At 42.7% G+C, this 14,592-nt stretch overlaps 1 protein-coding gene across 5 annotated transcripts in view; it reads left to right on the plus strand.

Annotated features, from left to right (window-relative positions):
* The window catches only part of Epg5 (ectopic P-granules 5 autophagy tethering factor), a 97,589-nt gene that overhangs the window by 41,224 nt on the left and 41,773 nt on the right, over positions 1-14,592 (plus strand). For all 5 annotated transcript variants that reach the window (XR_597059.4, XM_063277498.1, NM_001427613.1 and 2 more), the window contains 8 exons: positions 4,635-4,775; positions 6,413-6,557; positions 6,751-6,948; positions 7,616-7,726; positions 9,132-9,251; positions 10,790-10,956; positions 12,217-12,438; positions 13,946-14,069. Coding sequence is in view for 4 of the 5 variants with exons in the window: in XM_063277498.1 (XP_063133568.1) it covers positions 4,635-4,775; positions 6,413-6,557; positions 6,751-6,948; positions 7,616-7,726; positions 9,132-9,251; positions 10,790-10,956; positions 12,217-12,438; positions 13,946-14,069 (1,228 nt within the window). In the remaining variant the exon portion in view is untranslated. The remainder of the gene's footprint in view (positions 1-4,634; positions 4,776-6,412; positions 6,558-6,750; positions 6,949-7,615; positions 7,727-9,131; positions 9,252-10,789; positions 10,957-12,216; positions 12,439-13,945; positions 14,070-14,592) is intronic.

A 14,592-nucleotide genomic window follows, 5' to 3' on the forward strand; every position in this document is an offset into this window, starting at 1 on the left:
TCCATCTTCTGAGAGCTTCTTCAATTTCTTTCTTCAGAGACTTGAATTTCTTGTCCTACAGATCTTTCACTTGCTTAGTTAGAGTCACACTGAGGTATTTTATATTATTTGTGACTATTGTGAAGGGTGTCATTTCCCTAATTTCTTTCTCAGCCTGTTTGTTCTTTGAGTAGAGGAAGGTTACTGATTTGTTTGAGTTAATTTTATATTCAGCCACTTTGCTGAAGTTGTTTATCAGGTTAAATAGTTCTCTGGTGGAATTTTGGGTGTCACTTAAGTATACTATCATATCATCTGCAAATAGTGATATTTTGACTTCTTCCAATTTGTATCCCTTTGACCTCCTTTTGTTGTCTGATTGCTCTGGCTAGGACTTCGAGTACTATATTAAATAAGTAGGGAGAGAGTGGACAGCCTTGTCTAGTTCCTGATTTTAGTGAGATTGCTTCATGGTTCTCTCTGTTTTGTTTGATGTTGGCTACTGGTTTGCTGTATATTGCTTTTTACTATGTTTAGGTATAGGCCTTGAATTCCAGATCTTTCCAAGACTTTTAACATGAAGGGGTGTTGAATTTTGTCAAATGCTTTCTCAGCATCAAATGAAATGATCGTGCAGTTTTTTCTTTGAGTTTGTTTATATGGTAGATTACTTTGATGGATTTCCATATATTGAACCATCCTTGCGTCCCTGGGATGGATGAAGCCTACTTGATCATGATTGTTCTTGGATTCAGTTTGTGAGAATTTTATTGATTCTTTTTTTTTCTTTTCTTTTTTTCGGAGCTGGGGACCGAACCCAGGGCCTTGCGCTTGCTAGGCAAGTGCTCTACCGCTGAGCTAAATCCCCAACCCCTTGATTATTTTTGTAATGATATTTATAAGGGAAATTGGTCTGAAGTTCTCTTTCTTTGTTGGGTCTTTGTGTGGTTTAGGTATAAGCATAATTGTGGCTTCATAGAATGGGTAGTATTCTTTCTGTTTCTATTTTGTGGAATAGTTTGGAGAGAGTATTGGTATTACGACTTCTATTTCAGACTGATAGAATTCTGCACTAAACACATCTGGTCCTGGCCTTTTTTTTTGGTTGGGAGACTTTTAATAACTGCTTCTCTTTCTTTAGGAGTTATGGGTCTGTTTAGAATGTTTATCTGATCCTGATTTAGCTCTGGAACCTGGTATGTGTTGAGAGAATTGTCCATTTCATCCAGATTTTCCAGTTTTGTTGAATATAGGCATTTGTAGTAGGTTCTGATGATGTTTTTGGATTTCTCCTTTCTGTTGTTATGTCTCCCTTTTCATTTCTGATTTTGATAATTTGGGTACTGTGTGCCCTCTGGTGTGTCTGGCTAAGGGTTTATCTATCTTGTTGATTTTCTCAAAGAACCAGCTCCTGGTTTGCTTTTTTTTTTCTTGGTCCATTTCAGCCTTGAGTTTGATTATTTCCTACCTTCTACTCCTCTTGGGTGTATTTGCTTCTTTTTGTCTTAGAGCTTTTAGGCTGTCAAGCTGCTAAGTGTACTCTCTTCAGTTTCTTTTTGGAGACACTCAGAGCTATGAGTTCTTCTCTTCGCACAGCTTTCATTGTGCCCCATAAGTTTGGGTATGCTGTGCTTTCATTTTCATTAGATTCTAAAAGTCTTTTTTCTTTCTTTCTTTTTTTTTTTTTTTTGGTTCTTTTTTTCGGAGCTGGGGAAGTCTTTTTTCTTTATTTCTTCCTTGACCAAGTTATCATTGAGTAGAGCATTGTTCAGCTTCCATGTGTATGTGGGCTTTCTGTCATTTTTGTTGTTACTGAAGACCAATCTTAGTCCATGGTGGTCGGATAGGATGCATGGGGTTATTTCAATCTTTTTGTATTTATTGAGGCCTGTTTTGTGACCGATTATATGGTTAATTTTGGAGAAGGTACCATGAGGTGCTGAGAAGAAGGTATATTCTTTTGTTTTAAGATGAAATGTTCTACAGATATCTGTTAAATCCGTTTGGTTCATAACTTCCGTTAGTTTCACTATGTCTCTGTTTCGTTTCTGTTTCCATGATCTGTCCATTGATGAGACTGGGGTGTTGAAGTCTCCCACTATTATTGTGTGAGGAGAAATGTGTGCTCTAAACTTTAGTAAGGTTTCTTTTATGAATGTAGGTGCCCTTTCATTTGGGGCATAGATAATTCAGGATTGAGAGTTCATCTTGGTGGATTTTTCCTTTTATGAATATGAAGTGTCCTTCCTTATCTTTTTTGATAACTTTTGGTTGAAAGTCGATTTTATTCGATATTAGAATGGCTACTCCAGCTTGTTTCTTGGGACCATTTGCTTGGAAAATTGTTTTCTAACCTCTTACTCTGAGGTAGTGTCTGTCTTTGTCAATGAGGTGTGTTTCCTGCATGCAGCAAAATTCTGGGTCCTGTTTACTTATCCAGTCTGTCAGTTATGTCTTTTCATTGGGGAATTGAGTCCATTGACTTTGAGAGATATTAGGGACCAATGATTGTTGTTTCCTGTTTATTTTTGTTGGTAGAGGTGGAATTAGGTTTGTGTGTCTCTCTTCTTTTAGGTTAGTTAAAATGAGATTAATCTCTTGCTTTTTCTAGAGTGTAGTTTCCCTCCTTGTGTTGGAGTTTTCCATCTGTTATTCTTTGTAGGGTTAGATTTATGGAAAGATATTGTGTAAATTTTGTTTTGTTATGGAATATCTTGATTTTCCCATCTATGTTAATTGAGAGTTTTGCCAGATGTAGTAGCCTGGCCTGACATTTGTGTTCTCTTAGGGTCTGTATGACATCTGTCCAGGATCTTCTGGCTTTCATAGTCTCTGGTGAGAAGTCTGGTGTAATTTTGATAGGTCTGCCTTTATACGTTACTTGACCTTTTTCCCTTACTGCTTTTAATAGTATTTCTTTGTTTTGTGCATTTGGTGTTTTGACTATTATGTGATGGGAGGAATTTTTCTTCTGTTCTAATCTATTTGGAGTTCTGTAGGCTTCTTGTATGTTTATTGGCATCTCTTTCTTTAGGTTTGGGACGTTTTCTTCTATGATTTTGATGAAGATATTTACTGGTCCTTTAAATTGGGAGCCTTTGCTTTTCTATACCTATTATCCTAGGTTTGATCTTCTCATTGTGTCCCGGATTTCCTGTATAAAGAGGGTTTTTCGAGTTTCGTGTTTTCTTTGACAGTTGCGTCGATGTATGGTATCTTCTGCCCCTGAGATTCTCCCTTCTATCTCTTCTATTCTGTTGGTGTTGCTCACATCTCTGACTCCTGATCTCTTCCCTAGGTTTTCTATCTCCAGGGTTGTCTCCCTTTGTGATTTCTTTATTGTTTCTATTTCCATTTTTAGATCCTAGATGATTTTGTTCAATTCCTTCACTTGTTTGGTTGTGTTTTCCTGTAATTCTTTAAGAGATTGTTGTGTTTCCTCTTTAAGGGCTTCTACCTGTTTACCTGTGTTCTCCTGTATTTCTTTAAGGGAGTTATTTATGTCCTTCTTAAAGTCCTCTATCATCATCATGAGTTGTGATTTTAAATCAAAATCTTGTTTTTCTGGTGTGTTGGGGTATCCAGGACTTGCTGTGGTAGGGCAACTGGGTTATGATGATGCCAAGTGGCCTTGGTTTCTGTTGCTTAAGTTCTTGGACTTGCCCCTTGCCATCTGCTTATCTCCAGTGTTAGCTGGTCTTGCTGTCTCTGGCAGTGGCTTGACTCTTCTGTAAGCCAATGTGTCAGTACTACGGAGACCAGCTCTCTCCCAGGGGGATCTGGGTACAGAGAGCTGGGGCACAGGGTCAGCTCAGGGAGCAGGCGGAAACTGGAATGATCCTGTCCCAGACTGCTCCTCAGTTCCTGTGTCCAGAGGGCTCCTGGCGGGTTCCTCTTGGGCCAGGAATGTGAGCAGAAGTGGTGGTCTCCCCTGTGCTCTCACAATTGTCAGCATGTCTGGAATCCAGCTCTCTCCCACTGGGATCTGGGTACAGGCATCTGTGGCACAGGGTCAGCTCTGGGCTCAGGGAGAAACCAGAAGCTGTAGATCAACTTCTATTTCCCCTAAATTTATTCAAATAATTATATTTTGAATTCAAAATAATAAATCTCTTAAGTCAGGTAAACTAAAAAAAGTAAAATGAGAAAATATAAAATACAGTTCAGAAGTATTAGAAAATAATACATGTACCTGTATTACAAACTGAAGTCAAACAAAACAAAAACAGCCATCCTAAGAAACAAAACACTATTGTGTATTGTTATTCAGTAATATTGGTGTAGATTATCTCAAGGAGAAGAAGAAGTATCTGACACACTGCAGTCTGGGTTGCCAGAGCCAGCTCACTTCGTAGTGTTCCCTTTGCTGCAGTACTGTCTAGGACTCTTAAGTAGGGCGAGCTTTGGCTCTCATCTTGTTCCTGGGACATCTTGTAAATCTGGGCACAGTGCTTTCAACTTTCTCATCTAATGAGAGGAAAATAGCGATGAGATATTAAGAACTCTGCATTTCAAAGTTATAACTGTAGAATTTCTGTGTGTAGGTTAGTCATAAAAGTTTTGGGAACGGAGACAATCCAGTGTGTATTTCACTGGAGGAATATAATTTTATGAATGTGTTGCTGAATACTCACAGTCCTCTTTGTTTCCTGTAGCATTGAGAAGTTCTGTGCAGAAGGCATCCCGCTGTTGGGCGTTCTGGTGCAGTCCCGGCATCTGAGGGCAGTGGTCCATGTCCTGGATAAGGTCCTCCCTGTGTTCTACCCATGCCAGTACTACCTTCTGAAGAATGAGCAGTGAGTATGTCTCAGACGGCGTGCCCCGCAAGGACAGGCGCCCCTTTCTAGTTTCAGCAGTATTGTGTTTGTTTGCTTGGTGGTGGTTTTTTTTCCTCTCAGTTTGTAGAGAAAGGTACAAGTATTATTTTCCAATACATTGAATGTATTTTCTTATCTTACTGCTTTTTTTTTCCATTTAAATGACTACTTTTTAAAAAAAGTCTTATTTTTACTTTTGACTTCATGTAATTTGTGTGTCTGTGACAGTTTGGGTACATACTTGCAGAGGTCAGAAGAGGGTATCAGAGCTCTCTTGGATCTGGTTGTAAGACACCTGGTGTGGCTGGGACCACACTTGGGTCCTTTGCAAGAGTAGTACATGCTCTTAACCGATGAGCCATCTCCAGCCCTCAGGAGTGGTGGATTTTTTTTTATTGTTTTTATTTATTTATTTGCTTAGTTTTATTTGTTTAAATAATTTATTTTTATTCTTTATGAGGGTGAAAACTTCTGCACTCTGATTTAGAACGTAGTTGATGAGTGTTGTTTAGATCAATGATTCTAATTTTATTTGTTATGAAAGGTATTTCCTATCTCACTGAATTTAGAACGTCTTAGAAAGCCTATTAGTATTTACAAGAGCAGTGTTTCCTTGAGAGTCTTGGAATAATGCTCCTCCCGTGTAGCAGCAATTGTGACAGTACCTGAACATACTGCTTGTGTAGCCCACAGGTTGTGGGCGGACACAGTGAATGGGAAAGAGGGAAGAGATGACCTGTCCGGGAGGCAGGAGTTGATCATCTGGGGCTCGGCGGAGAGCAGTGAGAGGGGAAGATCAGTAGACCTGGCAGGCAGTGTGCGTAGGGTAAGGGGCAGTGTCAGTTTCCTCAGCGAATGCTCTGGGTCCAGTGTCCCCCAGAGTCGCTGCTGACAGTTCCTGAGGAGGCTGAATTACAAATGCATCCCACATGCCTGGAGACTTGATCTTAGTAGAAAGAGTTAGGGATACTTAAAAACATTACAATCAGCATCCTGCACACTTAGGGAAGATTGGGAACTACAGAGCTTAGCGAAGTTTCTGCCTAGAAGCCTAAGACATGGAGGGGACAATGATATTTTAAGGTATTTTCTTCCAGCACCCTTTTTGTCTGTATTTATATGACGTTGACCTGTTCATTACAGTGCTATAGAGAAATTTAATTCCTTTTAACATACATTAAATATGAAGATTTTATCTTCTTGAAATCCTTGAAAATTTATCAGAATCCCTAAATAGCACTGTGTTCTAAAAATGGAACCAATGTAATATTTTTCTGTTTCCTCAAAGTAATTGTCTGCTGGTAATGAAAAGACTCTGGGCATATAGCTCAGTGGGAGAACACTTGCCTAGCATGCTCATGGTCCTAGATCCATTCCTAGACACCATCTACACACTGCCCCAAGTCTGCTGTGTGGTTCTTCTCTGCAATCCCAGCATTCTGGGAGCTCTGGTGTTCAAGGGCAGTTTAGCAACATAGAAGTTAGAGGCGAGCGGGATCCATGAGAACCTGTATCAAAACAGCAAGAGGAAAACAAAGCAAGCAAGCAAAACCCACACAGAGCTGGTGGCAATTCTGCCTGATTAGATATGTGTGAGGTCCTTTGTGCTCCCGCAGGTTTTTGTCGAACCTTCTCCTCTTCCTACACTTGGACAGTGGTGTTCCTCAGGGGGTCACCCAGCAGGTCACCCACAGGGTGGCACATCATCTGACAGGAGCCATCCATGGAGACAATGTGAAACTTCTCAACAGCATGATCCAGGTCAGGGTCATTACCAATCTCTCAAGATACTTCTCCTCTTCACAGAACTGGTGGTCTTAGCCCTTACGGTGTGGGTATTCCAGTCTCTTGGTACAGGGGACACATGGGAGCACACAGCATTTTGAACATGCTTTAACAGTGGGAGGGAGGGTGGGTGTTGACCTTTCACATCACCTGAGCTGCTTCTTCCTAGGCACACATATGTGTGAGCACTCAGCCGGATGAAGTAGGTCCTGTGGCTGTGTTGGAGTTCTGGGTCCAGGCTCTCATAAGCCAGCATCTGTGGTACCGAGAACAGTCCATACTCTTTCTCATGGACCATTTGTGTAAGACTGCTTTTCAGCTGATGCAGGAAGATTGTGTTCAAAAATTGCTCTACCAACAGCACAAGGTAACTTTAAGGAAATTAGTTTCAGCCATTGGCTAAATACTAGCTGTTAAAAGGGTCTTATAAATATACAGTTCCTGGTAATGGTCTGTGGCAGCTCTTTTCTTTTTAAACTAAGTCACATGTTAGTATTGTCTTCTCTCGGAGGTCGTAGTCCACTGCACAGATCCCAGAGAAGGCACAGAGGAGCACACTGTGGAGGGCCTGCAGTTCTCAGTGCCTGTCCTGTGTGCAGCCCGGGACTGCTGCAGCCGACAGTCGTTTCCACAGCCCTACCCTTGAAATCCTTTTTCAGTTAGTATGTGTACATTGTCATGGCATTTTCATACATGTATATCACATACTTTGCTCATGACTGGGTCACTGCTGAATTAATTCTGCTGGAACGTTAAAGAACTCACTGCAGTGGCCTCCATACGGTCACAGGGAAGGTGCTGCCAGACTCATTCTGTGAGCCAGTGTTACCCTGACAGCAGGAACATTTAGATGATAAAGAAAACCGCAGATGAGTTCTCTGATGAACAGAAAACCATTCTGAGTAAACTGAATTCAGCAACATCATGAAGTCTGTGTCTTGTTGGAATCTTCAAGTGTAGAGGTAACTGCTGATACCCTTGGTAGAGCCGAAGTCCTTTCAAAGACTCTGTTGCTCATCTTCTCCCTGATGTAGAATGCTTTGGGTTACCACTGTGACCGGAGTCTACTCTCTTCCTTGGTGAACTGGATTGTGGCAGGAAACATTACTCCTTCCTTCGTGGAGGGCTTGTCCACGTCCACACAGGTATGAAGCCTACTGAGGACCATTTATGCTCTTTGTAAATTTTAATTTTGTTACCATCCTTACTGAGGTTAGGTCAGGGCTGAGAGGAGAGAGGTCAAGGGTGGGTGTTAAGGCAGGTGGCCCATGCTTCATACTGATTCTGTCATTTGCTAGCCCTGTGCCTGGGCTACTGCTTTCTGTCTTGAGTTTCCTCAGAGTCGGATGAGTCAGAAGAATGTAGTTGAACCTGTATGTGAAGCACTTGGAACAGATCTTAGTCAGGACTCACTGGGCTTTGGCCTTGCTGTTGTCAGAAGAGACAGCAGCAGTGGCTTCATCATTACTGCCGATCTGATGTGGCATAAGGCCATGTCTGTCTCTTAAGCCAGTAATAACATCCTTCAGTCTATAGCTGGTGCTCCTGGGACTGAGCGGACAGCAGTTCCTCACTGCTGCTGAGACTGATGCCCATCCCTCCACTTCTGCTTTTCTGCTTCACTGAGACTCTGAAGGGCCATCTTTTTTGCCTAACTCTAGAACATTCTCTGGTACAGCACTCTACCACCAAATGCATTTCTTATCATTTTCCCCCTAGATCAGTGGCTCTGAAACTGTGGGTCCTGACTCCTTTGAGGGGTCAAATCTTAGGAGACCTTCACAGAGGTCTCCTAAGACTATCAGAAAACACAGATATTTACATTACAATTCATAACAGTAACAAAATTACAGTAATAAAGTAGTAATGAAGGGGCTGGAGATATGGCTCAGCGGTTAAGAGCACCGACTGCTCTTCCCGAGGTCCTGAGTTCAATTCCCAGCAACCACATGGTGGCTCACAACCATCTGTAATGGGGTTGGGTGTGTCTGAAGACAGCTACAGTGTGCTTATATACATTAAGTAAATAAATAAATCTTTTTGTTATTTTGTCTTTTTTTTTTTTTTTTCCGGAGCTGAGGACCGAACCCAGGGCCTTGTGCTTGCTAGGCAAGCGCTCTACCACTGAGCTAAATCCCCAACCCTTAAATAAATCTTTAAAAAAAAAAAGTAGTAATGAAATAATTTTATGGGTGGGGGTCACACATGAGTTGTGTGAATCCATATTAAAGGGTCTCAGCATCAGGAAGGTCGAGAAACACTGCTGTAGAATTATTTAGCATTTCTTTGTTTCCTGTTTTGTCTTGATTGTATACACGTGACAAGAACATAGACACACGTTAAGTGCTTAGGAAGCTCAGTATTTGTTGCTTAAGATCTGCACGTGTGTGTTTTTCAGTGCCATAGACCAAGTCCAGGGGCTTGCACATGCTAGGCAACGCTGTGTCACTGAGCCATACCTTCAGCCCTAGAAAATGGCCCAACTTGTGAACAGGACATTATCAGTTGGAACTAGTGGCTTCTTTTAGTCCCCTTTGTTTGGTGTTACAGGTTTGGTTTGCATGGACTGTGTTGAACATGGAATCCATCTTTGAAGAGGACTCTCAGCTCCGAAGAGTTGTTGAAAGGGAATTGGTTATAAATGCTTTTAGCCCTGACCAAGCTCTAAAGGTACAGTAGCCTGAGTTACAGGGCGCGTCCTACACTCTTAGCTGAGCCCTTCACTGTAGCCTGTTAACTCCTTGTTTTCTACTGTGAAGGTTCAGAAAGCACAGTCACTGTTCAGCTTCTCAATCCTCCTATAGCTGAAGGGCGTGCTGGCTTCTCAGATCCCCACCCTGCGATGGAGGAGTATGCTCCTGGTCTGAATGTAGGGTTGCTGTTACCCTTGTGTCCCATGTGTATCTGGAACCCCTTGTTAAAACCTGTTACAAATCAGGTTTCTGATGCTTGCTTTAGAGGTTTTGAGTCTCTGAGCCTGCATTGGAATGAGGAATTTCTTTTAAAAAGTCTCGATGATCAGTCTGTGAAACGGGCCGGACTAAAGCTTCTGATGTAACGGTGATGTAATTTCTGGAGCTGTCATAGAGACTGCTTTCAGGTTTCAGAGCCTGTCAGGATTCTTCACTCCCTAGAAGCCCTATTAAAATCTAGGTTTTGAGGTTGGGAAAATCTGACAGGTTCACTTTGGTTTGTCAACCATTTGACTGCTTTGCTCTATGAAGTTACGATTTTATTTAAGTTTTTGCTAGCGTATGCAGCAGCTATAAGGGCTTTACCCTAACATTTCATGTGTGCCTAGACTATATTCGATAATACCCCTCCCATGACTTCTCCTCTCCTGTCCTGCGGATCCTGCCACTTCCCAGCTGCTTCCTCTTCCTCTTCTCTCCTTCTATCTACCCACGACATAGCGAGTTTAATTAGGTTTACTTAACCTTGCTAGTGGCTATTCAACTGAAGCGGGAGAGGGGGCTAAAAACCCCAAGTTTCTTTTTCTCGCCTCTATCCACAAGGAGGGTTGGGCCTTAGGAACCTCTCTTCCCTCCATGATAGTATGTTGTTGGACCTATTGTGCAAATGTGTGCAGGTATAGCTGATGTGGGTTCAATAATGCCACATCCATGTCATGACCCAAAGACAGTATAGTGTTTTATATGCAAAGGAATTTCAGAAGTAGACATGAGAATCTAGGATTTTTTTCCATTTGTTTGAGACAGGGTCTCAGGTATTCACAGGCTATCCTCCAATTTCCAATATAGTTAAAGATGACCTGTCACATAGTTAAAGATGACCTATCACATAGTTAAAGATGACCTATCACATAGTTAAAGATGATCGACCTATCACATAGTTAAAGATGACCTATATCACATAGTTAAGGATGACCTATCACACAGTTAAGGATGACCTATCACACTACTGCAGTTGAACCCAGAGTCTCTAAGCAAGTGCTTTCGGCTGAGCCCTATCCCCAGTGCTTTGGGTGACTCTGCATGTAGGCTTTTATTCTGGGGTCTTTGGACTATCTTCACAGAGAAAGCTGGGCCCCGTTCTTGCTGCCAAAGAGGTTAAAATGTCAGGTAGACTTGGAAAATGTCTTAATGTCTTTTTCTTACTGAAGTAAAAGCAAAATGTTTAACTTAGCAAGAGCAAAGTGACTTGGATTGCATTTGTCTGGGGGTTGCTAAGGCTCTGCTGTCTTGTAGAAAGCCCAGGTCCAGCTGAAGCTGCCCATCGTCCCGTCCCTGCAGCGGCTGCTGATTTACCGCTGGGCCCACCAGGCTCTGGTCACACCTGCTGATCATCCTCTTCTGCCACTCATTTGGCAGAAGTTCTTCCTCCTGTATCTCCATCGCCCAGGACCACAATATGGGTATGGTACCCAATACTGTAGTAAGTTTCTGGCAGCTCACTCCTATCTGTATGCTGTGGAATGTGAGTTAGTCATTCTCTTCTGTCATAGCTAGGATCCTCTGTTTTCAATAATTATTAGACTTGATCTTAATGGAGTTTGGTGTATCTTGTGGCAATTTCTCTTTACCCTCCTCTGCTCCTAATATGTCAAGGACAGCACGTGGGAACTGGGCAAGGTTCAGCAGAGAACCTCTAGAGGTGTATAGGGAGAGAAGTTGCTCCAGACTGAGGCTACATATATGACCTCTCTGGGGCCTATGCAAGGGACCCAATGAAGAGTCATGACATTGCATGTAGCCCTCGGGCTGTGCATGGGGAGGCAGAGGTTCTACTGAGGCGCAAGGTCTAGCCTGTGGAAGCTGTGCACTGATACTCAGCACTGCTCTTCAGGCCCTACTCAATTCCCAGCCCCATTCCTTTCCTTCACTCCTTCGAAACATAAAGAAAAATGCTGTCCTTTTGTTACATCTATTTTCTGTTAGATTTCAAATTCTTCAAAAACAGAGACTGTCTTTATTCTCGAGGTGTGCTGATGTCCTGCCTTTGTGTGGTTTCAGTCTCTTCAGGGCCACTTTCACGTGGTAGTTTCTCTTCTCTCTAGGGATACATTCCAAGATGCCCTGTGGATGTTTGAAGCCTCAGTTGGTACTAAACTCTACATATATACCTGTGATAAAAATTGAGCTTATAAATTCGGCATAGTAAGAGATAAACAGCAACAAGTAGTAATCTGATAAACAGCTGTGGCAGTGCACTCTGGTGGTACAGTAGTGACGAGCTCAGCAGAACAGTGCTCTGTGATAAGATGGCTCCTGGAGGAGCAGGACCTGCTGTGCAAGCCAACTCCTGAAAGCTGTCCTCTGGCTTCTACGCTAATGCCATGGCATGCATGCTCCTTCACACAGACAGACAGACAGACAGACTTTAGACAGACAGACAGACTTTAGACAGACAGACAGACTTTAGACAGACAGACAGACAGACACACGTACTGCTTATGTCTAGAATTTTCTGTTTGGTATTTTTATACCATGGTTGACTGTGTGTCATTAGAACTGTGAAAACAGAGCCAGTTGAGAGGAACTCTGTTCATCATCTGTTTGGTTCCTCAAAATAACTTCTGAGGTACAAAAAGGGAACTTGCTCATTGACCGCTGTGTTATGCCTCTCAGAGCAATTTCTGCTCAAAGGTTATAAGCTCTGCTTACATTTTTTTAAGGTTACCTGTGGATGGTTGTATTGGAAGAAGGTTTTTTCAAAGTCCCTCGCATGTCAATTTGTTGAAAGACATGAAGAGACGACTGACAGAGGTGGCTGACTTCCACTATGCTGCAAGCAAGGCCCTCCGTGTTCCAGCAGAGGGCAGTGAAGGGACACCAGAGCGGCAGGCTGGCACCCCTGGTTTCCTGACTTCCCCAGAACTGCACAGGGAGCTAGTGAGGTAAGATGGCTGCTGCTGTTTGTGCACAGACACTGCACTAGAGCCGCCCCTGGTTTTGACACAGAGCCTACATGAGCTCTCATCGTTAGAGTCTATGTGGAAGGTGCTGCTGGAGACATCTGTTGAGTGAGTCTGAGTGATAATGCAGAGGGCTGTGACACCCTTCCCCCTCCTCAGTGTGAGAAAAGGAGGAGGCCAAAGCAAATTGGTCATAGCAGGCATGTAACACCAGAGCCTTCTAAATGGCTGTTTACAGAACTCCATCCTAATTAATCCAGGTATAGATTCACATGTCCCTCAGTGATTGGAACTTTGTAGTGAGCCAGGCTTGCTTACCATGGCTTCTGCCTGTGCATTTAACTTAGTACAAATGGCTGTCTTAGAGCAAGACCGCATAAAAATGGCTGTCAGGCATTGTCCTCAACTGCACAATACCTTGGTGAGTGAAGAGACTCAGGTCTCAGGCTTGCCTTGACCCTGGATCCTTAGGGCTTATCTCAGCTTGTGTCCTGAGTGATTAAAGGACCCCCCATTCCTTGCCCCCCTCCCTTTTTTTTTTTTTTTTTTTTTTACCAGTTTTACTAGAAGGTTTTTTCTTGGAACATTTTAGGTCTTTGGTACTCCCGCTTCCTCTCTTCAATTCCCTGAAAGTAGCCATCCATCTTGTTGAGAAAGGAGCGAGAAGAGAAAAAAGTACACACACACACACACACACACACACACACACACACACACACACACACACACGTGTCTGTCTATCTATCTATCTATCTATCTATCTATCTATCTATCTATGTCTACATATTGGGCCTTGTCTGTGTCTTTCCACTGTAATTTTCCACTTTGTTGACCAGAGCTACTACAGGCTGTTTTTTGGTCATCTGTGCCTGCCAACGACTTCTCTGTGTTGTTTTTTAAACAATGCCTTGGATACCAGTGATGTTAGTTAATAGCTAGCTGTAGTCTTTGACAAAGCAAAACAGAAATAGACTGTTAAAACATTTAAAATAAAGACAGTTTGTAAGCCCAGCTTTTAAAAATGTTCCTTTTTAATGAGAGCAAGGTACACAGATCCACAATGTTATTTATGGTTTCCTTGAGACAGGGTAGCCATTGCTGTTAAGCTGGTACGTGCCTGTAGTCAGGTGGAAACTAGCTTTGGGTATTTTCCAAGCACTGAGGCCGACCATGTTTGTCTTGAACAGGATTGCAAAGCTCTGAGCTCAGAGTGGCTAGGCTGTGGTATAAGCACTCCTCCGACCGTCTCTGTCTATTCCCACATCCGGAGCAGGGCGCTCAGCCCCATTCAGATCTTTGCATAAGCAGGTTCCAAATCCTGTTTTAATGATGTGTGAGTTTGCAAGGCGAGGCGGTGGCTGCTAGACACATTTCTTCATGGAGCCTTTTTCACTCTCACAGGGTAGTACCAGAGTTCTTAGCAATGTAAGAAACTCCATTTGTCTGCATATCGTTTTACATTTTATGCACTTGTGTTTTTATCTTTTAGGCTCTTCAATGTGTATATATTATGGCTAGAAGACGAAAATTTTCAGAAAGGGGATATCTATATTCCTTCCTTGCCAAAGCATTATGATGTTTACAGGCTAGCAAAAGTGATGCAGAATCAGCAGGTAAAACTATGAGAATGCCGTCTGAAAAACATTTCTAAATGGAAATTGAACCAGCTGTAGTCATCACCCAATAGTAAACTGCTTACTCAAGGGGTGGGTGTCACAATAGTCATTCTGGTCAGTGCATATACAAATCTGACAGGATATTTTCTCGTAAGTGTCCTGATGTAATGGCCGTACCTGAGCCCCACACTTGTTCTAGAGCTTTCTGTAGTCTGAGGAACATAGCCTTTGTCCTGCTGTGTCCTTTCCCATTTGAGCTGTGACCAACTAAACACTTAGGCACACTCTACCATGAGAGGCACAGGGATGAGCTCCGTCCGATCTTAGGCTCAGGAGGTGATGGAGAGACTTCCTTGTCACTGCCTGCTTCTGATTGTCCTGTGTGTCTTTTTAGGTTGCCTGGCAGACACAACTGTATTAAGTCTTTTTAGCCCTAACTCCTAGTCCGTTTTCTCTGAGTTTCTGTAGCCAGCCTCGGGGGAGGAGGCAGAAAAGCAGGAAAAAAGGCCTCTGTCCAGTG

The sequence above is a fragment of the Rattus norvegicus genome, chromosome 18, assembly GCF_036323735.1.
Source record: "Rattus norvegicus strain BN/NHsdMcwi chromosome 18, GRCr8, whole genome shotgun sequence".
Lineage (NCBI taxonomy): Eukaryota > Metazoa > Chordata > Mammalia > Rodentia > Muridae > Rattus > Rattus norvegicus.